A 27422-nucleotide genomic window follows, 5' to 3' on the forward strand; every position below is an offset into this window, starting at 1 on the left:
ATTCTCTTGAGAGGGAAGTGAAAGAAGTGAGGACTTTTACAGTGTTTTACTCTGCTTTTCCTGCTTAAGAGATAGTGACCAGGGTCAAGGTCATATTGTATCCTCCATTTCATAAGAAATATCGGGATTTTATTTCATGGTTTAGCATCAAGATAGTACTTTTAAATGTTGAAGTACTTGGGATAACTTTCCCAGTTTGGGGAACTCTCTGAGACAAACAGTACTAATCTATGATAGTCTGTCTTTCCTCTAGAAATGTTCCTTCCTCTTTCCTTATATAATAAGCTCCTTGAGGGCATATATTGTTTGCTTTTGATATTTATATGTTCAGCGATTAGCATAATGTACAGTACCTAGTAGGTACTCAATAAACACTTCTTGATTGGTTGTATCTTCTGAAAACTCCCATACCCTATATGTGTTTTTGCTTTGTAGTAAACCCCTATAATCATATGTGGGAAATAAATAGGACACACTTGAGTGAGAATTTACCACCTGGCTATAAAACCTTTGATTTTCACTGCCTCCCCAAGCTGCCCTTTGTGTGAAGGAGACAGACATCCAAAGATACCTGATACCGGGAAGAAAAGTGGAGAGCTTGGCAAAACCTGTGTGTGCCAAGTTCAAGGGTAGACCCACATCTCTCCTTCTGCCCAGGACAGCAAACCACTACCCTCACTAAAAGTCTGGTGATCCCTCCTGGGGACAGGATGGCTCCCACTCCAGCCACTGAGATTCAGATGTACCCTTTCTTTCCTTGGCCCTTCCCCTGGGGATCTTATCTGAGGCTTTGGACCTTCTTTTGTGTGAGTTCAGATGAATCATAATGAATTACTATTTCTTTGTACATTACTGGCCTGCCTGATTTTTCTGAAAATCTCCTCTAAAGCTCCAAATTGCTGCTATGGACTGGGGCAGTGCTATATAAATGTGAACTATTATTGTTGTTACCATTGTTCTTATTTAGTTAGGTGGCACAGAGAAGGGAGCGCAGGACTTGGAGCCTAGAAGGCTTGATTTATAATCCTGCCTCAGTTATTTTGTAGCTATGTGACCAATGACTAGTCACTACCTCTTAGCTTCAATTTCCTCAACTGTAAAATGGGGATAATAATGGAACCCCCTTCACGGGTGGTTTGCGAGGAACACATGCGAAAACTTATGTAAAGCACTTTGTCAAACTTAAAGAGCTCTATAAATGCTAGCTATAAGTATTATTATGGCATTCCTACACATATTATGTGTGTGTGCATACATATACTCATGTCTGTATATATTCACATATAGACATATATGCAACTCTCTATGTATATATGTATATGAATATATACATATATATACATAAATAACATTTATTCAGTGCCTACTATGTGCCAGGCATTGTGACAAATGTTGGGGACAGAAAAAGAGATAAAAGACAGTTAATGATCTCAAGGGGCATACAATCTAAATGGAGAGACAACATGCAAACATATGTATGTATGTATACACACACAAAACAAGCTATATACAGAATAAACAGGAAATAACAGAGATAAAGCTTTAGAATTAAGAAGGTTTGGAGAAAGCTTCCTATAGAAGGTAAGATTTCAGTTGAAACTTAAAGGAAGCATAGAACTTCACTCTGTGTGTGTGTGTGTGTATGTGAATATTGGTACCACAATACATTATTCAACTTGTGTCTGTCTGCCAGAGATGCTCAAATTTCCTGAGAAGCAACAAAGTTCTGATAAGAGGCAAACATATGCAACTTCCTTAAAGTGAGATATGGAATATAGGGATTAAGATTGGCATTTGACCAGCTAGTTGAAATGTGACATGACTATTTTGACCCATAGTCCTTTATTGGATGTCAGGGTGGTATATAGTATGATCATTATATTTACCTGGAATTCTGCCTCCAGTGGGGAAGGCTCACTGGGTGGATCCCTCTTTTTCATGTTATTTAGATAGGAATGTAACTCTAGCATGCTCACTTCAGTTTCTCCAAACTGATTATACTCTACCAAAGCCTGATGGATCAGGATGTACTGTGCCTGACGTTTCAAAGACAATATAAGTAGTTAATACATATTTGTTTATGTGTTTGTTCATATATATACATATATGACACATATTGTTTAAACATTACAGAAATATTAGTAAAATAGTAACCCCTTATAGTTCTGCTGATACTGTTACAAATAAATATGCTAAATCTGATGCTACATAAAATTAGTCATACCATAGACATATGAGACTGCCATTCATTTACTAGTATGTCTGCTCAGAAAAAGAGATTCTATTTAGTACAGTCTATATTTTATACTCTACTCATCCTTCCTCCAAGTTTTTGGAATATGTTTACAGGAATGTGATTTACAGACAAATCTGTCCACAATCTCTTGGGTTGTACCATTCTGATTTGCTGAAGACAACAGTGGAACTGATTCAAGTGTAGAGAAAATAACATCCTCCTCAAAATTTTGATGGCATCTAGCCACAAGCTGAGTATATCATACAGAGCAGATGCTTAATAAATGGTTTTGAATCAATGATTGATTGAATGGCATCCAAGCAGATTGCTGCAAACCATGATTTGTGCTGTGACTTCCAAAGAATCTGAAAGATAAACACTTTCAACCTCTTTCAGCCTTGAAGACTATTTTTGAGACCCTCTTAAGTTCACATTAATCCTAGCAAAAATATTTGCATCATCATTAAACAATGAAAACATACTTCCACTTGAACCATCAGACATCTCTGTCGCCGAAGCTTAACAACATAACCATAAACATCCACTTGGTTTTCAGCTTCTAGTCCTTCCAGCATAGCATCAATTCCAATGTAGGTACCCGTACGGCCAACACCAGCACTGAAAAAAGTGGGAAAAGAATACAATTTTCTCATTGATTTTCTTCCTCACTTGGCCATTTTTAAAGGAGAAAGCCATATCCATGTTTTAAGATATTGAGTTCTGTGTGGCCATCTGATGACCATTCCTGGGGTCACTTACCTGCAATGGACAACAATAGGACCACTGAAAAAGTTGCTGAAGGCATTAACTCTTCGACGCAACTTGAGGAGCAAGTGAGGATCATCTGGGACCCATGGTCAGGCCAGCTGGTGAACTGAATGTGTGTCACATCTCTTCCAGTTGTTTTCTCCCTTTTCTAATCAAGACAAGGTATTTTTATTGAGATAATTTTTCATAAAGAAAACTTTACCTATATAAATAATAGAGAGGGGAAAGAAATATATGTGTAGATAGATAGATAGATAGATAGATAGATAGATAGATAGATAGATAAAGCTATAAGTATCACTATTGATAGGCAAAGAGACAAGAGGGAGATAGAGTTAGACATATTTAAATCTTCATACAACTATAAAGCATTTAGCAATAGGATACAGAAATTCCTTTAATTTTTCTGTCATAATCTGTTTTCCACATAGTGATTGGGTAATGAAACACATGCAAGAGTAACATAAATTTACTTGTTAAGTGGAGCTACAAAGCCTAAGGAATTTTCATACTGTCATGCCAAAGAAAAAGTAAAAAATTATGAAATATCCTCATATTTATCACTTCTCTAAATATTGTTGCTTCGTAGGCCAGTGAATGGGGCTATTTAGCATATAAGAATCAGATTCCTCTGAACATGCAACTATTTACTCTGTAAGAGGTAAGCTGAATAGTGAGAATGTTTGAAAGAACCCCTTGAGATGCAATAATATAGAGCTGAGGCAAATCAGTCTCTGATTACTCCTCAGCTTTGTCTTGATTTGGCATAACTATTAGTGGGTGCAGGAAAAGTGTCAATTTTATACCCAGGTGTGAATTTAGATACCTTTTGATTGGCAGGACACAGGATTGGAGGAGACAGAGAGACAGAGGCAGAGACAGAGATAAAGATACAGAGACAGAGAGACACAGAGAGAGACAGAGGAGGAGGAGGAAGAAGATGAAGAGGAGGAGGAAGAGGAGAAGAAGAAAGAAAGAAAAGAAAGAAAGAAAGAAAAGAAAGACAAAAGAAAGAAAATAAAAAAAGAAAAAAGAAAAAAATAAAAAGAAAGAAAAAAAAAACAAAGAAAGAAAGAAAGAAAGAAAGAAGAAAGAAGAAAGAAGAAAAAGAAAGAAAGAAAGAAAGAAAGAATAAATTGTCATTGCTTGTTAGAAGATGGTGTCTAGTAAAACATCCCAATGCATGCTCAAACGTACTAAATCTAATAATAAGAATACTAAAACATGCAATGCCATTGCATGCTAATAGTTTTTGCCATGACTATTTATTGGTAACTTAGTTGTGAGCATCAAATATGAAATTTAGCCAACAAAAGCCTTTAGAAAAGTCCTAATCATGCATTTCTTTATGGTCTCCTGGCTTTGATTCACAATGAAATAAAGAATGAAAGCCTTAGACATAGTAAACCAAAGGGCTCTTTTTGGGAGGAAGATTCTCTTCATGTTGTAGAAAGCAATTTCAGGTAATACAAAGTACTTCTACAAATTAAACTCTCTACAAAATTTTCAGCTGCTGCATTTAGCTTTCTGTCTTCACATCTTGCTTCCAACAGGATGTATTCTCCTTGAAAGCAGGGTCTATTTTGTGTTTTTCTTTGTACACCCAGAGCTTTGCACAGTGGCTTGCTGCACTGGCACAGTAAGCATTTAGTTAATATATGTTGACTATTTTTCCATCCTAAATCTATCTCTCCCTTCCCTAAAAAGTCACCTAGAATATTTTGCACTGAGATTAATTGGCATAAAAATGCCCTAAATTCATTGGGAGGTGGAGGAATCACAGAGGCATGCAGCAAAGACTTAATTTAGTAAAATGCTATTGAGGAAATTGGGTAGGGGAGAGGAAGGTGACCTGAGCCTTAGAGTTCACTTGGGTAGCATATGTTGGAGAAGGAGAGAGAAGTACTTTGTTAGACATAAATTATTACTTTATTTCTTTACATGGTCTCTTTCAAAATTATTAATTGTTTTCCTCCCAAAAGATTGAAAATCCCTAAAGTCATAAATGATGGCTTTTTCTTCCTCCTTTGAACATCCTAGCTATATAAATATTCATAAATTACATAGACAGGTACTTCATTGATCAGTGGTTCAATATGACTCTGCCATTTTGTGAAACTACACTAACAAGGTATCCCAGCCCACCATTGTTTACAAAACCTGGGAAAATATAGCTCCAACCCAAATGTTATATTTTCCTTAAGCACAACTAATACTCAGTAGCAGACTTTCCCCCAAAATGATTGACAAATATTACATAACAGAAATTAACTTACATTTGTAACATTCAGTTTCTGAACAATGTAATCTGGACATACTTTGTGCTCATGTATCTTTACAATAACATCTCCATAAATATGAGTGCCCTCTTCCATTGTTGGCCAGTATTCTGCACACTTGTTCTATAAAAATCAAAGTCATCAAATAAATACATTTTTTCTTAATAACTTTCTTCTTCAGTTAACCAAGCTTTAAATTGAGATTCCTAAAATTCATATCTTATTATGTTACAAGCCACTTACCCACCACTCATATGTCTTCAATAACTTCCTATTGATTCTAGAATAAAAAACAAAATCCTCAGCCTGACTTCTAAAACTCTCCATAATATGATTCCCACTTACCTCTCCTCTCTTAGGTAGAATCATAGATTTAGCTCTGTATGGGAACTTAAAGATCATTTATCTTAATTGCTTCTTTTGTAGATGAGCCAACAAGTTCAGGGAGGTGACTTGTCCTGAGTTACATAGCTATGAAATAGCAGAAGTAGGAATTTGAACTCAGGTCCTCTGATTTAAAAAATCCCGCTTGATTTTTTTCTACACTACATAGCCCCATTTCATATTACTCTCCTGTACACAATCTTGGCCTGCAACCTCCTTCTCATATATAATGTCCTTCTTCTCATCCTTGTTTCTTTGAACAGGCCTTCCTCTATCTCTGAAAAGCACTTCCTCCTCACCTTTATCTTGTCCTTCAGAGATTTCTGTGCCAGCTCCAATAGGAGATTTCTCCTACTCTCACACCACAACAATTGTAAGTTCTTCCTAAATCTTGAAATTACTTTGATTTCATCTTGAATTTATGTGTTTTTATACTTACTGCATTCCCTATTCTCTTCCCCCCTCCAAAAAAAAAAAAAGAACATATGCTCCTTGAGGGCAGGCTCTATTCAATAACACACAAAACAGGTGTTTAGTAAAAGTATGTTGAATTGAACTGAATTGAATTTTTATTCCCATATAATTTTAATCCAGTTAAGTATTTACATAACTTTTCAAAAGCATTTGTACATATTAACCTGTGGTCTTTGAGGGTTATTCTATGACAGTTTGATTAAACAAATCAATGAAACCTCATTTCCCTCTTCAAGGCTTATTCATTATTGTTGCTCCCATATCTTTCTATCTCTTATTATTCAATACAGGGATGCTTTTCAACATGAGTGTTTGTATTAAAATGGGATCATAGGGAGAGAGAGAAGTAGTTATTAGCATAAATGGATGATTCACTGATGGAATAATTTCGGGCATTGATAAAGAATACATTTAAGGATAAGGAGCCTTCCTCATTCCTGAAGTCATGCCTCCTAGGTTACTATCTACTCTGCTTAAGTCTGTCCTTGGTTGCATAATTAATTTTGTAAAACATCATAATGAAGTAGGTGAGATGGTAACTTACTCAACATATCCTACTATTGAAAGGAAAACAGTAATAGAATGGAGTTCTAATAAATAGAAAAATTTAAATAGGAAAAAAATTAGTTATACATGCTAAAATGTCATATATAAAGAAGGAAGCACCTAAATTTTACATACATACATACTATATATACACACACTCAATGTATGTTTAGCTCTTAATGATATATATATTAACCATGCATAGATCTGTGTTTTGTTCCAGAGCTCTAATTTCAGAGCTGTAAGGACTTATAGAAAGAGAACTTTCTTTACTGGTTCATAAAGATAAATCTATACTCAGAGCTGAGAGAGTTTACTGGGGCATAAATGGATTAAATATTTTGCTCATGATCACTCAGCAATTATGTGTCAGAGGCAGGACTCAAATCCAGGTCTTTTTTTTCCTGATTTTAAGGCTTTGTCATGACCACATACATACATGTCTATATAATAAACCAGACCTGTGATTTCACTGTTGTCTCTTGGGATACTTGGTTTCCTTCAAGACTCAACTCAATGCTACTTTTTACATGAAGACTTTCAGGATCGTTCCAAATGCTAGTGCCTTCCCTACCCAAATTAACTTTTTTTTTCATTTTGTATGTATTATGTTCATGCTAATATAAATAGGTGGTGGTCCTCCAAAGGAAAATAAGTTCCTTGAGAGAAGGAACTGTTTGACCTTTGTATTTGTACGATTGGTGCTTAGTGCATGAAACATCTTATTCCAACATGGATCTCCTCTGAAACTTAAGGTCTTTAAAATTAATTTATTAATTTATATACACATCCATGCATGTATTCATTCATTTATATATCCATCTATCCATCCAACTATCTATTCATTCATTCACTAATTCAGCTATATATTCATCCATTCATTAACTCTTTTATATATTGATTCATGTGTTCATTCATCCATTTATTCTTTTTTTTTAGTTAGTTTGGTTTTAAGTGTAGGTTTCTCTATCTTGCCTAGGCTGGGACTGCTCATGGGTTTTATCTTACTCTTACCAACATTGGAATTTGGACCTTCTACAACATTTGTGATCTGGGCTGTTTCATTCCTCTTTAGGCAACCAGGTGGCATCCTGCTCCTGGAGGCTCACCATATTAATGTTACACTTAGAGTGGACATCCAACTGGCATAGCCCATGGGAGCTCAGAACCCCTAGCTCAGGAGATTCACCAGCCTCAGACTCCTTGGTAGCTGGAATCACAGGAGTACGCCACCACTCCTAGCTGTAACTTTCAAAATGTCCTTCCAGAAGAGGAAACTCTTTCTACCAATGCATGTCAGTGCCTTCTCTCTAACTTAAATTTTTGGAAAATTGCCTAGAGCGCTGAGACAGTAACCACTTTACTCAGTGGCATACAGCCACTATGTGTCAGACATGGGACTTGAACCCAGTTCTTCTTGGCTTTGAGGGCAGCTGTCTATTAATTATGTAACATTGTGTCTCTGGAGGTAGATATTACAGATATTATTATCCTCATTTTAAATAAAATGAAACCAAGGTACAGAGTATCAGTAGTTTTCTCAGGGCTACAGAGCTAGTCAGCCTAAGAGGTGGGATTCAAAATTGAGTCCTCCTGCCTCTAGGGCCAGTATGCTCCCTACTCTACCATGCTGCCTCATCTTGGTTAGTGTCCTTCCCCACCTGATCTCTCCTCTCATACACTCCTAGATCCCATAACATTATGAAGCTCTCACCCGGTTTCCTTCTTCACAGCGAGTCACCATGACAATAATAGTTACTTTCTGTTCCCAGATCATCCTCCAGAAATCATCAACAGTTTCTTCTCTGGGACCTAGTAGGTAAAGACACATTGACTGATAAGGCTTTCCCATCACATCTAGTGATGACTGATGATGGTGAGAATTGGTATAGTGCTTTAAGGTTTGCAAAGCACTTTGCATGTGGTATATAATTTGATCCTCATAACAACCCTGGGAGGTATGTTATTATGTTATGTTATGTTATATTTTATGTTATGTTATGCTATGCTATGCTATGCTATGTTATGTTATGTTTGTTATGTTATGTTATGCTGTGCTATACTATGTTATGTTATGTTATGCTATGCTATGTTAGGTCATGCTATGTTATGTTATACCATACCATACAATATTATGGTATAGTATAGGGTAGTATAGTATAGTATAGTGTAGTATAGTATAGTTTAGTATAGTATATATTGTGTTGTATTGTGTTATGCTATGCTATGCTATATTATATTATATTATATGTATTATATTGTATTATGTTATGTTATCTTATGATATTATGTTATGTTGTGTTAGTTATGTTGTGTTATGTTGTGTTATGTTATGTTATGTTATATTATCTTATGTTATGTTATATATTATCCCCATTTTACAGATCCTTATCTGAGACAGAGGCTAAACGACTTGCCCAGGATCACACAGACAGTAAGTGTGTGAGGTAGGATTTTTGGTCAGGTCTTCTTGGCTCCATCCCCAGGACTCAAAGCATTGTACCACCTAGTGATCCATTAAGACACCAAGGCTTATACAGTATCTTGATTCCTGCCCTGCCGCTGTTTCTCTTCTCTGTTCTAGAAACAGAAACAGTCCAGACTGGGCCTCCAGAGACAACCCCTATATTCCCTGGAGGGAGGGCCCTTAATCAACCAAATTAACAGTGCTTATCATGTACTGGATACTGCACCATATGAGGGCATAGAGCAACCACAACAAAAAAGTCCCAGCCCTCTAGAAGTTCACACACCATTGAGGATCTGACAGATATCATCTACATTTCTAAGAACATATAAAATAATGGGAATATAAATTGGGACTGACCCTGTGATTTCATTGATATAAAGAACTTGCAGGTGAGGAAGCCCCCATTAACAAAGCAGATTGGCATTTTCTCTGCAATTTAGTCTTTAAAATGTGCCAAGGGCACTGAGACATTGTGATTTGCTCAGTATATGACACAAGCAGAACTTGAACCAGAGTCATCCTGGCTTCTAACTCAGCTCTCTATCCCTGTGGCAGACTGCTTGAAAACCTAAAAGCATAACTATTGTTGTTATTGCTGTTCAGTTGTATCTGACTCTTTGTGACCCCATTTGGGGTTTTCTTGGCAACAATGCTAGAGTGATTTGCCATTTCTTTCTCTAACTTATTTTACAAATGAGGAAGGAAGATTTAAAGTCAGGAAGAAGATTCTTCCTGACTCCAGGCCTGGCATTCTATCCACTGCACCACCTGGCTACCCTAAAAATGTAAGTACATGCTAATTTTAGGTAGATGCGCTAACAGCTGGGTAGCTGGGAGATTGGAAAAGGGCTTATATAGAAAGTGATGCATGAGCCAAGCTTTAAAGGAAATTCTGTAGCTCTAGTCTGGGTCTGAGCCATCCTGATTGGTGTTAGTGAGTTAAAACACCTCAATTTGCCCTACCTAGCTGACCTCAGACTTTCCCTCTGTCACCTCTGAGGACATCAAAGCCTCCTCAGTGCCAACATCATGCCTTGCTTGTGCGTGATTTCTCCCCCAGGACCACCAGCTTTCTATCTCCTGATCATTGCTCTGGTCACAATAACCAAATCAATACCATCATTGCTACTAGAAAGGAAATGACAATCTACTGCCCTGTGGCTCCACTCACATTTTTAGTGAATACCTAGACAAAAATTCTGCTGCTTGGCTTTTAATGTTATACCTCCCTATCAGAATATAAGCTCCTTGAGGGCAGGACTGTGCCATTTTTGTTTCTGTATCTCCAGAATTTAGCGCAGTGCTTGGCACATAATAGACACTTAATACCCACATGTTGACTGACCTCCAAAAAATATCAGTATGTAAAACTAGAAAAGAAAAGGAATGAAAGATGATGAGATTACCTTGTGCAGCAATATATTTCCTTGGCTCTTTGAAACCCTGTTCAAAACATGCACAAGTACATCCTATTATTTAGCTTTTCAAGCAGGAGTAGTAGCAATAACATTAATATTAATTGACATTTTTAGAACACTTTATGTAAACTTAAAGTTTGCAAAGCTCTGTACATCTCATTTGAACCACTTAACTGTAGGATATAGATGCTACAGGGTTGTAATCCTCATTTTTCAAATGAGGAAACTGAGACTCAGAATAATTAAGCAATTTGTTGCGGTAGTATATACGAAAGGCAGAATTTAAACACAAGTCCAGCATTCTATTCTGAACATATTTCCTTGGAATTGCAATAGAAGAGATAGAAGGTCACTTTGAACATTCCAAATACACATTATGAATTTTTTGGATATTTTCAAATTAGGGAATTTTTTTGAAGTAATAACCAAAAAGCTTAATTTTCATTTGAAAATGACATTTGTAGCCAGGGTGTATTTGGCTCTACGTCATCCATCATGGAAATCAGAGCTTAAAGGTGACCCAAGATATCATCTTACTTATCTCTGGCACATAAAACTATCCCTCCAAACTGAATACCTGACCTAGCTGAATTCTCCAGCTCAAATGCCCCATCCTTTCAATACCAAGGTCTTGAAGTAGATTGTTTAATGCCATTGTGTGAATTTCTGAACTTCTTAAATAGTTAAATACTGGATTCTTGTTTTAATTTGATTTCCCTACACATTCCACAGAATGTGGAGTTTACCAAATTTACCAAAATTACTGATATCTTCCTTCTCACCAAATTCAGCATTCTGAGCAAAAAAAACCCAAGCGTGAACTATGACACAGCTCAGCCCTTCACTTCCAAACCATAACAATTCTTCCTACATAAGATCTACCATATTCTCACTGCTCTCTGTCTCTTTACCACCACCACCTTACTCTACATAGTAGAACCGAAGAATTAGAACTGCAAGTAGCCTTAAAGTTCATCTCAGCCAACCATTTTATTTTTTCTAGATATTCAGTCATTGCCTGGATCATTCAGATTTCATGTGTTCAATTAGTTGTTAATTAGATAAATATTTGTTCAGCACATAATCACTATTGAGCAAAGCTTCCTTCTCCCCAAAACACACAGATGCCCAAATCCATTTCCTTTGCTGCTGATGCCAAAGTAGTGTCTATGCTATTTGTTTGGATTTTTATGCTGCCTAGAATAATTTTTTCTTCCCATCCCTCAAACCACAAAAGTGGTCTCCCCATAAATACTATTCACACAGTATATAAATGTCTGCCTCCATGGAGTCTTTCCTACTAAATTAGAAAAGAGATAGCATTTCTTTCGACCTGACGACCCAGTGCAGGCATGACATGCCTATAGCTACTTTCCTTGATCTTCTCAACTATGAATTTCACATTACCTTCCACAAATAAAATTCACTTACTTCTGACCTATGCATTATGTTCATATGTATGTGTATATACATATATTTGTATATATATTTATACATATATAATACACACACCTTATTGTACTTCTATATGGTTCTCTGTATATCCTACTAATGTGCCTACACAGATTTAGCTTTTTTTTTTAGCTTTAAATCCTTGAAGGCAGAGCCTGCATCTATGTTAACTTTGTTGCCTTTCAAAAATACACATAGGCAAGTATTTTTAATAATGTAGATGATCACTCTACATAATCCCAATCTTATAAATACATAAATATAAATTTCCACACAATGTATCTAATTTACTGCAAATTCTATATTAATGGAATTCAAATGCATGACATTTTTTGGAATATAATTAGAACTGTCATAACAATATTAAATTAGTTCTCTGCAAGTATCCTTATGATAAGTAAAAGGAAAAGGGAAGATATTCATTACAATTCTCTGACATGGCAAAGAGCAGTAAGCAGCTGGGATATTGTTTTAACTTACATCCACATAACTTGCATTTATATAGTCTGATCCAGTATCTCCATTTATCTCAGAGAGTTCAACACGATTATAATCATCTGATCATGATTAAAAAGAAAGAAAAGAAAAATAATCATAAAATAATAAATCACCGTGTGGGGTACATAGATTTTTTTGTTTGTTTTCTTGATATTTATGATTTTGTCAGTGTGCAAATCTTTATCCACTAAAATGAACAGGCAACTCATTTTATACCTTTTGGAAGCTAAAGAACTTAGAAAGTTTCCTGGGGTGCTGAATGGTTAAATGATTTGCCCAGGGTCACACAGCCAACATGTAACAGATGCAAGACCTGAATCCAGGTCCATCAGACTCCAGAGCTAGTCATAATGAGTACACTACACTGCCTCTCAGGCTAAGTAAGCATACTAAGTCCTGAATAAGCAATAACTTTACTACCCACAAGTACTTACAGGGAAGGATGTCAATGTAACGATTTTTGTTCTGGTTAAAGGGTTTGCGTGCATCTTTACTTGAAAACTTGCTGAATATCCTTGGAATACTCTGAAAGACATGATGTTCCTTCATCTCATAACATATTCAAATAACTATCAGTGACAATTGCCATCCTGCCTAAATCAGTAGCATAATGGCAAGCTTCCCATTAAACCTGACTATAGAAAGATTTACAAATAACCTGTTTTAAGATTCTAAAGTTTCCATTTAAGGAATCACCTTGGGAGTGAGTGCTATAAGAGAAAAAGCTAGGAAATAAAATGAATTTAAAATTTAATTTCATGCTTCATTTAAAAAACTGATAAATAGAAGTACATATTGAATGAATTTACATATATACAAATATATATATATATATATATATATATATATATATATTTGTGTCTATTGGTAGTCATCTGTAGGGTAGGGGAAGGGAGTAGGAAAGAAAAAAAATTAAAAATTACATAACTTTATTATATATTTAAAATGAATAGCAAGCTGTACATAATAGATTTGCAGTTTCACATGCAATCATCTTCTTTGCTATACTATGGTATGAAAATGCTTGTTTTATTCCATAAATTAAAAAATAAAGTAAATAAATGTGAAAAAAAGAATTAAGGGGAAAAAATCATTTGGTTATTTAAATACCCCTCACAGCTAGTACTTTCTATCTGTAAATTATCTCCAGTCTATCTTATATCTATCTTTTTGTACATAGTTGTTTGCATCTTGTCTTTCCCATTAGACGGAGATCCTTGAAAACAAGGACTGTCTTCTTCCTTTCTTAGCTCAGTGCCTGGCATATAGTAGGCACAAAATAACTGCTTGTTAACTGACTGCGCATCATGGAATCTCCAAAACAACCAAATACATTTTATTACATAGTATCTAATATCAAGGCAAGTGTGATTTAACATGTTTAATAGTGAATTATTCTAATATCTGATAGAGATTTTTTGGGTTGCATTTTAAAAGACAAATACCTGAAATTCAGCCAGAAAAAGTCTTCCCTCATCAGCAATCTTCCTCTTATATGTTTCCAGTAATATCTCTGCAGGGATTGGCTCCACATTCATTATCTGCTTTTCATCATCTTTAAATAAAAGTTTTTGAAAAATGGTAGTCTTTTATATATGTACATTCTAGCAGGATCTTTCAGCATTTTACTAAAGGCATTAATTAAGGAATGAAGCAGATCAACTAACAAATAAAAACACTGAAATTAACTGCAAAGATCTTGTGTCCATTCTTGTTGTCCTGAAGATCACTGTCCAGTTTTTCCATGCCTTTCTATTTTCTAACTTTAGTGCCTAGTTTTTGAAATCTATCACTTACTCTAAAATGAGTGCTTTTCCTCACTGGAAAAGAGAAGCTAAAGAAGGATATCTATATCTATATCTATATCTATATCTATATCTATATCTATATCTATATCTATATCTATATCTATATCTATATCTATATCTATATCTATATCTATATCTATATCTATATCTATATCTAAAAAGAAAAAGTCATTTTGTCCCTGAATAGGAAACAGTTTTATGTCACTCTAAACTTCCTATTATGCAGGCCTGATGATGTCACTCCCCTGCTTAAAAATCTTGGGTGAATTTCTGTTACATTTCAAAGAAATTGCAAATCTTTTTTTCCTGGCATTCCCAGCCCTTTAGTGACTGACTCCAACGTTCTTTTCCAATTTTATTTCCAATCTTTTCAATCTTATTTCACATGACTCCCCATTGCATGATCCAGCATCTAGCCAAACTGCACAATTCTCTTTTTCCTGTTTTCCCCTAGGGACCTTTCTTTCTGCTATTGCCTACTTATGGAATACTCTACCTTTCTCCCTCACACATGCCTACTTACATATTGCCTGTCCTCCAAGACCTAATTTGTTAATGAGTGAAAGGGTAAATTAAATTATTATCATAAATTTCTACTGTACCTCAAAGGCCACATTAAAGGCATATCATTCGTATTGGCATACAACATTGTTAATCTGATGATATTTAACTAAGATACTTAGAAAAATTATTTTCTTGTAGCAAAAATTTTAAGAACTTACCTCTTTGAACAAGTCCTATCTGTTCATCTGGACTACTGTAAAAATAAGAGATACAGATTATAGCATAATACTAGGTAGGTATCATTATTATCTTGTGATCTTCCAATTAGTAAGGTTCTAGTCAATTCAAATTTTTTTCCCATAATTATCTATACATAATTACCTATTAAGATATGTGCTTAAGTCTGCTGGAATATGTCTATTCCAAGCTGCTTGGCCGATAGCTTGCTGGCAACTTGTGTCTGGTGGAGTCATGATTTTTGATTAACAAGCCTAACTGTGTTTTTCACATTTGAAGAGAAATGACTTACCTTGATCTTTTTTTGTGCAGATCATAGATCTTATAAAGAACAACTAGTAAGGCTATTGATGTCACAATAATCAAAAATATCAGAAACATGATCAATGCACGGGAATTATCTATAAAGTAAAAATAATAAATGAAATTAGAAAGCTTAATTAATAAAATATTTCTGTGAAATATCTTTAAAATACATTTTAAGAATTCTAACATTCCCTATACAGTCCTCATATTTTATGTTGTATCAACTGAAGCCACCTGAAAAAAATCACTAAATTAAAAATATTCACTAATAAGACAAAAGTAGTATGAGCACCTGAGTCCATAGTCTTTTTATATAAACCATGCCCACAAGTGTACAAATAAAGGAGTATATAAAATTTTTTGTAATGTTAATTCAAGTTAAGCTACATATTCATTACGTAGCTGTTAAATGCAAGGTATTGTACTCCATACTAGGCTTATAGAAAAGAAAAATGGCACAATCCCTGCCCTCAAGGAGTATGCTATCCAGTAAAATAATGACTGGCATTGTTTTTACTAATCAAACTGAATTATAATCTTAATCTACTTCTAAAAATAGTATGTATTTAGAATGCCTCAAAGCCTCTCACCTGTCTTAACATCTATTCTTTTTTTTTTGAAGAATCCTAGAATTATACAGCTAGAAAAGACATATAACTTTGTTATTATCCCAACAGATAGGAAGGAATATACCTGGGGCTGACTTAAGGCACAGAAGAAATAGATGACTTTAAATAATGTGATGTCAGAAGCTTCAGGAATCGGGCAGACATTTTCTCCCATCTCCAACAAGTCTTCTTCCCCCAAATGTCTATAGTCCCTTTATCAGGGATGCATTTGAATACCATACTACAAAATATACATAAATTAAATACATGTAGATAGGGAATATGATTTCATTGGTTTAGGGAACTCCTGAATGAGGAAACCCTCTCTACCAATGTTGGTTAGCACTTTCTCTCACATTGATAGTCATAGAGCATTGGCTAGGGCACAGAGAGACTAAGTGATTTTCCTGGGGACACATAATATGTGTTATTAGAGGGACTTAAACCTAGGTCGTTCTCAGTCTGAAGCTAGTTCTCTCTCTCTGTTATGCAATACTTTTCTTCCTCTTCCCACTGGAATCTATCATCCCAATAACTTCAATTCTTAATTCAATTCAACAGGTATTTCATGTACATGAGCAACCCTGCTGTTTTTGGGAAGAGAACTAAGAAAGGCCATAGAACTTCGACTTGTCATATCTTTAGCTGTACCTACAAGTTGCATCCTATTGTCTTTTGCCTTGGTATTTTAATCCTATGAGGATTAACTATTTCTTTATATTCATTTTGAGTATAAAGATTCCCTTCAGATGCATTTTAAAAAATAATTCTTCCAATTACTATTTGTAATAATAATAATAATAATAATAATAATAATAATAACAATGACATTTGTAAAATGCTTTAAAGTTTCCAAAATTTTTCACAAATACCTCATTTGATCCTTATAATGACCCTGGGAGGTAGGTGCTATTACTACCCCCTACCTAACAGATGGGGAAACCACAACAGACAGCCCTTCATTCAGCTGATTGTTGTCCCAGGACTATGCTATCCTAGATAAGTTTAAAGAGGAAATATCATCATGTTTACTGTTAGGGATAGATTTTTCTTTTCTTGGCCAAAACAATCTTGAAAACTATCCATTAAATCTGAAAGAGGATTTAATCTATATCACTTGGAGGGATACCCAGAGGGACAAAGACTTATCATATTGTTCTGCCTATTATTTCATAGAATCTCCCAATTAGAAGGGATGACAAAGGCCATCTTGTCCAAGACAAGCTGGCCCAGAATCCCCACCATGAAAAGCCTAATGCTGTGAATAATCTCAGAAGTATATTTTCCTTTCCATTAAACATCCCTTCACTTTCAATTGCATGATAATGGGCATTATTATATGCCCTACTACATATACACAATAGAGGCATGACATTGTGAAGAAAGTTCCATTTTCAAAAATAAAATTTGCGAGGTTAAAAACATGAATATTTCTCTTTAAAATGTGAAAATATACATTTTTAACATTATCAACCATAGTACCAGTTAACTACATTTAATAGTTTTATATGTACATATGTTTATGACTTACAGTTTGTTACTTTAATTGCAGTAGCTGGGGCTCCGTAATACTTCCCATTGTAAGAGTAGAGCTGGATATCATGCAACAAACACACAATTTTAATTTTATTAACATAAAGGTGTACCTCACAAGGCAATAAACAAAGGTGACTTTCATTTAAGTCATACTTTTAAAATAATAGAATATTTAATTCTCTTGATGTCATAAAATAAATGTTATACCAAAACAGTATTTTTTAATTTTTTTTCAAAGCAGTATTTTTTAATTTTTTTTCAAAGAAGTATTTTTTCCCTTAAAGAAAATAATCCAGGAAGTCTGAAACTGTGGATAGCGACCATCCCCTCTATACCTTCCCCTCCTCCTCCATTCACTCTGGGCCATAGTTTTCTCCATCTGCAAAATGAGTTTGGATTTGACGGCCTTTAACTTTCTACTAGAGCTAAGTCTTTATGAGTTAAATGACACATGAGCAAAAGAGTCCTTACAGTGCTTTTATATCATATTGCTAATAAATTTCAAATAAACATTAGCTTTAATACATCTGTATGTAAATGTATATACATACATATATGTGTGTGCAAACATTCAAATGAATGAACAGATTGTAGGAATGGTGGTTCTAGACAAAATTTTTATAGCAATCTTTCTTAAAAATTCCAAACAGTCCCTCAGCTTAGGCTCTTATTCACCTTGGGTGCCTATTTTCTGTTTTAGCAAGCAGCAAGACTTGCTTAACTAGTGTCAGCTGCTCATAAACTACATGAACTGGTAAGTCAAATTACAGATTGACAGTTGACCAAAAACATAAATAAAGGCATCTCCATTTTAAATAACATGACTAGGAGCTCCTTCAGTTCCAGGCATAGTCATGAGATCTAGTCACCCCCATTGAAATGATCCATTTGCATAAGTTAGGATCTGTCCTTGAGGCTCCACACCCAGTTGACAAAGTTAAGTTCTGTCCATCTTCTACCCCACTACCACAGAAAGGTGCTAAGACGACTAAATCCACACCCACACAAAAGGATGGAGACTATTAGATTTTGGGTTAGGACCCTGAAAGCTCTTCATCTGAACAGAAATCAAAGATCATTTAAAAGAGCAGGGGTGGTACTAAGGTGAAAGAGACCCAGTGATCTATGCTATTGAGGAATAGGAAACTATTCAGTCAGGAAAACAAGGCCAACCATGAAGATTATTGGCTATTTGCCAGCTCCATTTTGTTTTATGGCATGTACATAGTTGAGGACCTGAAAGGAAAAGGCATCTGGAATGAAGAGTAAACAATAATACTTCAAAAAACAAGTGTATGCTGCTAATTCATAATAAGTAAGTTATGCACTTTTAGTTTAAGTTTTAGGTTGCTTGTTTACCCTCAGTAATGGTGATGAGCCTGCAACTGAGCTGTACATCTTCTCTCGTTGTGCCACCCTTGTGAAAAATAACATTCTTCAATAAAATGCCTAGCCAAATTTGAAGGTATAATCTGTGGCCATGGAGCAGAAAGAGATAGATTGATTTACTCAGAGTAAACATATCCGTTTAATATCAAACCCTTCTCAGCTGAACTCCTGGGATAGTTAATATAGTACATATGACAATCTCTGACTTTTTAAAACATGGCAAGCAGTCTTCAAAAACTGAGAAGCTAAATATTTTGAAATTAAAATAAAATGCATATAAAGGCATGCCATGCTTTGAATATGAGACTTAGATCAATTTGAAATTTGGATCAACAAATCAACAAGTATGCAAATATTTAGCACGATTACACAAAGACTTAATCAGATTCTAAGGGTTAGAAATGTATCTTACCTCAAATGTATGACTGGTCATGTAATGAAGATTATGCAGTGCAAACATGCAAGTTTTGTTGTTCAGCCATACACTGTCATACAAAGATGTCATATTCAAATAGTAGGTCAAATTGGGACCATGTTTATTTTCTGGCTCCTTGCATTCAACTGTTACACTATTGTCACTTGTAACCTTTACAACCATGTCTCTAACCATGTCTGGTTCTATTTGAAGAAAGAATAACACCTTTTCAGTTTTCATCATTCAGAAGTCAAGTATAATAAATCTTTCAAAGTAGTTACTTTTAAAACAATCTTTTAACTTATATACAAGATTTTGAATCTATTAATGGCTACATAGTGTAAGATTTAGTCCTGGTTATGAATGAACACAGAAAGTATGGATTTCATCTTATAAGTATTCTCCGCAATGTACTGGTACAGGTTTTAACCTAAATATAAACATGTATGTACTAGATAGTCATGTGTGTATGTGTACATAAGTATGTATATCAACTCTTGCATACATATATTGCTACACTCATATGAAACACACTTTCAGAGGAAAGCTTTTATAAAAGCCATTTTTGTTCTACAGAATCAAATATTTTAAAATAATTACAAACTGACATACTGGGCTTTTAAATTCTATGAGCTTTTTAAAAAAATTGAGAAAGCTTGGTAGAACAGAGAGACCTTTGGACTTAAACCCCACAATTTGAATTACCATGAGTAAGTTATTTAATTTCTCTCAGTCTCAGCTATTTTTTTTGGGGGGGGTATTGTTGTTTGGTTTTTTTAGTGAAATTACAGTAATAATAGTTATAATGCCTGCCTCCTAGATTTGTTCTCAGGATCAAATGAGATAATATATATAAAACATTCTGGAAACCTAAAAATGATGTATTATATTATTGTTTGTTAACAGCTATTATTATAATGAATGCCTATAATTATGTGATCTGCCATAGAATATTATTTATGAAAGCCTTCCTGGTATCTTCTCATGATTTTATCAGGGAGGTTCTTTTTATTTGATAAAATACTTAGATTTTTTTTAACAAATAAGAAAGTAAGTAGCTAGATCAATAGTAACTGTTTTCCAGACAGTCTTTTGTTTTGATGATAATTATGTCAGTGACTTTTTTACCAACCATTTTGCAACTTTACATCCTTCATATGTTTTGAGAATCAATCTCTAAATATTCAAAATTGTGTCACCCTTTCACAGACTTCCTCTCCATACACCTGGTATAGTACAGGAACCCTCTCCATTTTCTTTAGTGTCATGCCTATATTTACATTTAGTAAACTGGGGACTATGATATTAGAGTTTCAATGTAATGGCTCAGATACCATTTATGATAGTGGGAAAAGTTTGTCATATAAATCTTAACAATGGTCTCTGTTGTCCTTTTTCCAGTTTCACCCTTAAAATGCTATTGAGATTATTTGATATCACACCAAGAAAACTAAAAATGAAAGACATGAAATTTTAGTATACTACTTGAGAAAAAATTGAAATTGTGAGCTGTCTGGCTTAGCTTATTTATAATAATGCTGATTAATTTAGCAATATAGATTTCTAGCACCCTCAACCATTAAGAATCTATTTTTAATTCCAGGAGAGAGTGACTAATAGTAGTTGCAAAACCTATTGTCTGTGTAATGTGGCAATAGATTATCTATAGTAGAGCACAGTACGGGATAACACTGAGAAGTGATCTCAGACAGATGAAATAAGAAAACACAGAAGACTGGGGCCACTGAAGGTAGAGGCAAATCGCTGTCCAATTCACTGTCACAAAATATGATGTTCTGCTCTGAGTCATCAAGAAAAAAGTTACATGGATTTTTAATATTTTCTGTTAAAGAATGTAGAGAAGAGTTTTCTTAAAGGAACTTAGAGAGATTTTGGTCAAAATGGTACAAAAATTAAATGACAGTGAATAAAGGGATAAAGTTTAGTTACTTGGAAAAGGGAAAAGTGTTAGACTTGGAGACTGAAAGACTTAAGTTCAAACATTGCCTCTAATACTTAAAAACCATGGGATCAAGGACAAATCATTTAACTATTTCTAGCCTCAGTCTCCTTTTGGGTAGAAGGTATATAATAAAATCCCTAGTGTCTACTTCACAGCATTATGAGGTTCAAGTGAGCTAATATAAATGACCCCCTCTGCAAAAATTAAAGCATTATACAAAACACTATATTTCAATTATATATTAAAGGCAGTTGGTGGTGCATACTTACTACCTGTGTGACCCTCGGCAAGTCACTTAACTTCTATTTGCCTCAGTTTTCTCAATTGTAAAATGGAGATAATAATATCACCTAACAGGATTGTTGTGAAGATCAGATGAGATAATATTTGTCAAAAGCACTTAACAGAGTGCCTAGCACATAAGAGGCTCCATATAAATACATGTTGTTACTGTCATTAGGATTATTATTTTTATTACCATCATCATACTGTAATGGGGAAAAGGACAAATTGATAAGTTTGGTTATTTTCTATTGTGAAACACTTCAATATCATGGTACAGCAAGTTACATGTATGTAATATTCATATGTATTTGTCTACACCAATAATAAAAATGATAATTAACATTTATATAGTTTTTGAAAATTGCTTTTGCAAAACACTGACATATTTGAACTGCATAAAAAACCTTGTGAAATAGATACTATAATAATTATTTTCTCCATTTTGCAGATGAGGAAATTGAGGCTTACTTCTCAACAAATACACAGTTATTAAGTATCAAAGGCAGAAAATACAGGTCTTCCAAACTCCAAATTTTATATTCTATCCACAATTATATGGTATCTCTTAAGGAAAAAAATGGTTATTTTTTTTCCAGTTTGAACAAATGATCTTTTGGGGACACATAAAAAACAACTCAAATAGTATTTTAATATGATGGCATATTTTACTTAGATATTAATTTTAAAAAATAAAATTTGAATCTTGTCATTTATCCAAGAATATTTATGGATAATAGAACAAAAGGGGTGACGATTTATGGGGGACACTGCAACAAAGCAAACAAAATTTATTTTACTTTAGAATTCCTCTTCCTTCCAGAGTCCTAACTCAAAATCGTATTTTTTTTTTTGCTTTTTGGTGAGGCAATTGGGGTTAAGTGACTTGCCCAGGTCACACAGCTAGTAAGTTCAAAAGTTCATTATTAAAATGAAAAATGCTTTGGCTTCAAAAATATTTTACTTTAAAACTTCATTTAGTAAGCTCCTAGTAACATACAAATGGAATAAGATTTTTTTAATTACTATATTCAAAAATAGAAATTATTGCTAATTTTTTCTGAACAATTTTGAATACAATGAATGCATTTTACTAACCTAATTGTATTAACTTCTCTTTATTTCCTCTATATTCCCACATAATGAAACGGTGATACTCTTAGATTATAGAAGTTAAAGAACGTTGATTTACCAAGAAATAGAAGCAGTTACAGAGCCTCTGCAAACCTTAACAAATCTTTTTTCCAGATGTTTGATATTATTATTTTTTTTTACTAAAGACTTGACTGTGTTCTTTAACAGGGAAAAAAAAACAGTATCTCTAAGCATGCAAAGAACAGGACAGTTGTAGACCTGGAACCCAGAATTTTTAAATCTACATCATATTTCACTTTAAATGAAGCTTTAAGCAAGACATAGCTCATGAGCCTATGTACCTGGGAAGATTCATCTACCACTTGGGTGTTACTTTCTTCTAGATTAGTCAAATGTTTTCTAGACCTGATCTTTGTGGAGGCTGAAGTGAGGAGAGCATTCAGGGACTGGTTAATCTTGAGACAAGAGCTACTCTTCTCTAATATTCAGGGTAGGATATTACTATCCAGGTCATAGAGAGGTTATGAGGAATATACTATGTAAATGGAACTTATTAGACTAGCCAAAACCCTGTTCAAATATGACATGATTACATGTGTTGTTATAAATAGAACATTCAAAAGTTTTAATTATGTCATTGATGAAGCAAGAAAACATATATGACTTACTTCCTATTTCTGTCCAAAAGGATCTGGTCACAGCAGGTCCCTCCCGTTGTATTTTTCCATAAGTAAAGGCGTTTACTGATACATGGTATTGTGTATAAGGTGTCAAGTCTGATAGAGTAAAACTGGTAGAACCTGGCTGAACATAACCTATTTTTAAAAATAGACACATTTTAAAAATACAAAATAACCGAGGAGGTTTCTTGAGAGTTACATGTTTTTGAATGTAGTTCTGAATAATATTCAATGGTCTAAATTTAATTTGTAATTGAACTGATTGCAATCTTGTTACTCTAAAACATTAATTCAACTTTATTAATCCACAGGGAAAATTTTAAAATGTAAACATAATTTTCCAAGTATGTGGTCACATCCTACTTTCATGGCTTAGCTCATGTTGATCCTCAGATCTGAAAGTCACATCCACTTTCCTTGCCTCTTATCCTTCAAAGTAGAACTAAAATCTCTCCAGGGTGCTATATCAGGCTTCATTCTGGATTCTGACGTCCTTTTCTTTTTATTCTGAACCTTGGCTGTACCTTAACTTCTCATTGAGCAAGACAGTTGGTCTGGGCTCCTGATCCTATATTACTTAGACCATCTCAATGAACTCCTAACTTTGTCTCCCAGTATATTAGACTAGGAAAGTGCTTCCTGATGTCTAAACTCCTAGCATTTTTTCCATCCTACCTGCTTCTTTCCGCCACACACACTCTATCTGTAATTAAACTCATATCTACCCATCATAGCATTTTTTAGTCTCCTTCCTGTATAACTCAATTGCAGATCTTAGCCCCATCAAAAAGATAAGAACCCGTAAAAAAAAAGCCTTAAACATACAAATAATTTGGTAGGAGTTTCAATAGTTACACATGTTTAAATGGGGTTTTTACTAATATTCAATTATCCAAGGCATTACTTGATTGAGAACTAAGTACAATTTGTTGCTCTACAACATTAATTTAAATTTATAACTATATTAACAACATACGATGATGTTTCTAAGATAGATTTTCATATGGTTCCTCCATGTCTTAGTTCATGTTAGTTCTCAGAACTGAAATTCACGTTACTTTCCTTTGCACTTATCCTTCAAAGTATAACATGACATGAAACAAAGATTCTTAATGTGAGGTCCCTGAATCGTTGTTGTTGTTGTTGTTGTTGTTAAATACTGTAATTACTGTAAAATTTGGTTTCCTTTGTAGTCCGATGTATTTTATTTTATGCATTTAAAACTGCTGTTCTAAGAAGGGGGGCATAGACTTCACCAGACCACAAAAAGGGTCCATACCACACATTTGCACAAAAGTTTAAAAACTCCTGACAGCAAAGTAGTGGAAAAGAAGAGGGAAAGAGAATAAACACTAACTGTGGGTGTATGGCAAGGTTCTGTCTTGAGCCCTCTTCTCTTTTTCACTGACATTCTCTCACATGATGATCTCATTGGCTCTGATGGATTCAATGATAATATCCATACAGATGATACCAAAATGTGTATATTCAATCTGTTATTCCCTCCTAACCTTGCAGGGTTGGGGAACCTGCATATGTGGCCTCAAGGCCACAGGTTCCCCACCCATGTTCTATTCTCATATCATGGGACATGTCTGCTAGACACTTAGAATTTGATGTCCCATAGGAATCTCAAATTCAACATATCTGAAAATGAATTCATCCCTTGCCTCACACTATGTAAATGTTAATTAGTATTAATATTATTACCTACAGGATTAAATATATACCACTTTGCCCCTTCTTCTTGGCCCTTTCTAGTCTTCTTACACAATATTCTCCTTTAGGTACTCTATGTCTAACAGTATCTACCTACTTACTTCTCCTACATAAAACATTTCCTCTCCCATTTCTTCAGTGTCTATACTCCATTCCTGGAATGCTCTCCTCATTTTAGAGTCCCTGATTTCATTTAGGACTTATTTTAAGTTATGCCTTCTGCAGAAGGTCTTTTCTGTTCTCTATAATGCTGTTTACCTTGTTATCAAATTTGTATTTATATTGTATAAACACAAGTATACACATGCATATGTATACACACATGAGCATATATACAAATACATACATGTGCCGACACACATAGATGTCTTTATGTTTTGCATGGGTGCACATAGGTGTGTGCGCATATAATGTGTTATGCATATATTATATATGCTAACATTTTAACAAGGGAGACATATACATTTATAAATATATGTATATATAAGCAATATGCACATATGTATGTTATATATGTGTGTGTATATATATATGTAAATATACATATATAATGTTAGTACTTTCCATGTGAGGTCACCTTTCATCAAACTTGTAGGTATCTTTTTTTGTACACAGTCACTTACCTGTTGTCTCCCCCATTAGAATGTTAACTCCTTACTAAGATGAATGCAATGACCAACCATGATTCCAGATATTGGTTAGAGAAGCATTCTGCCTACCTCCTGACATAAGGATGATGGACTCAAGATGTGGTATGAGACATATTTTAGGGCATGGCCATTGTGGGAATATCTTTGCTTGACTGCATATTTGTTATAAGAATTTTGCTTTTCTTTCATTTTTTTTCCAGAGAGGGGAAGAAAGAAGAGAAAATAAGTGTTTGTTAATTTTAAAAAAATAGACTAAATATTTTTTTTAAAAGAATGTGATCTCCATGAGAGCATGAACTGTATTTTGCCTTTCTTTGCATGTCTAACACTTAACACAGTACCTGGCACATAATAGACACCTAATAAATGCTCATTGACTAACTGATTGACTTAAGGTCAAAGATTGTTTTGCCTTGGTCATTGTATTTCCAGCTTTAGTATGATTCCTGGCATATAGTAAAAGATTGATAAATCACTTTTAATTGATTCATTGATTGAAGGCCTGGGACTTAGAATATAACACCTTAGAAAGATCAGATAATTTTGCAAAAGACCTTCAGTTAGCTACTTTTTCAAAAGCCAGGGAATCCTAGAGGTTATTGTAGGCTCCTTCATTGCAAATTTCATTACCCTCGCTAAATAGATGTCTCCATGGTAATCTGATTCATTCAAGATTCCCAGGAAGGTCATAAAATGGACTGAAATTAAACTGATTACAAATTACCTGCAATAGACTTGTTTTTTCGGATGATAAAGCCATGAACAATGCCTGAAGGTTTATCCCAAGAAATTTCAATTTTGGTTTCACCTATTGATGTAGGATTCAAATTGTAAGGTGCTTCAGGAGCTATTAAAGGAATGGGAGATAAAGAATATGAAAAAGTTAATGAGGAAAATATTTTGTAAATTTGAAGCATACCTGAAATTATAAGCAATTTTGTAATTCTATGACTGGTTCAATTCTTGATACCATTTAATTGGAAAACAATTGGCTGAATTTAATGTGCTCTTGTAGAATCCTTATCTTCCTCCAATGCCAGATCAAATGTTACCTCCCTTGTGAGGTCTTTCTTGATTTCCCTCAGTTGCTTGTGTCCTCCTTCTCTTATACATTTATTTTATATGTATTTTACCAATGCTTTACCATGTGTTTATTTCTCCCCAAGTAAAATGTAAACTCCTTTATGATGGGTACTGGGTTTTTGTTTTTATATTCCCAGGGCCTAACACAGTACTTGCTAGTAGCAGGCACTTAACAAATTCTTGTTGAATTAAATGGAATTGAATAATGTTTAGTGAGATCTAGAGATTTCTCTTTATTTTTTGACTTGGGGAAATCCAGGGTTGTGGGGCCCTACTCCATCTGCATGTGCTGCTGTCCTCTTCCTAGTACCCCTGGATTTCAGTGGAATCATAATTTGGAGATGATAGCAAGAACACTTTTCATTGACATCAGTTGAAATGGTGAAACAATTATTTGCCCTATGGAATGCTGGAGAATGGGGTTACTACTAGTTCCACATTTATAAGTTTGTAAATATCCCTACAAACACTCCTATGGAGGTCTTATTCCTAGGTGGCAATCCCAGTGAAACCTGCAGAATCCTGAGGTTTAAAAAAATTGACAAAAATTCAACCAATATATGGTATATGAGAAATAAATAACTACAAAGCTATTTTAAATTCTACTGCTATTTCTACCAAT

General features: G+C 34.4%; 1 protein-coding gene across 1 annotated transcript in view; it reads right to left on the reverse strand.

The window, feature by feature from the left end:
• The window catches only part of PTPRC (protein tyrosine phosphatase receptor type C), a 146332-nt gene that overhangs the window by 23402 nt on the left and 95508 nt on the right, over positions 1–27422 (reverse strand). Inside the window, 16 exon segments of the mRNA XM_078155778.1 lie at positions 1887–2036; positions 2719–2854; positions 2996–3086; positions 3089–3152; positions 5281–5406; positions 8402–8499; positions 10564–10600; positions 12508–12584; positions 12960–13050; positions 13971–14080; positions 15056–15090; positions 15367–15475; positions 17520–17580; positions 19326–19531; positions 23337–23483; positions 26442–26564. Coding sequence (XP_078011904.1) covers positions 1887–2036; positions 2719–2854; positions 2996–3086; positions 3089–3152; positions 5281–5406; positions 8402–8499; positions 10564–10600; positions 12508–12584; positions 12960–13050; positions 13971–14080; positions 15056–15090; positions 15367–15475; positions 17520–17580; positions 19326–19531; positions 23337–23483; positions 26442–26564 — 1661 coding nt within the window.

Source organism: Phascolarctos cinereus, unplaced genomic scaffold (assembly GCF_003287225.1).
Source record: "Phascolarctos cinereus isolate Bilbo 61053 unplaced genomic scaffold, phaCin_HiC Scaffold_5;HRSCAF=322, whole genome shotgun sequence".
Lineage (NCBI taxonomy): Eukaryota > Metazoa > Chordata > Mammalia > Diprotodontia > Phascolarctidae > Phascolarctos > Phascolarctos cinereus.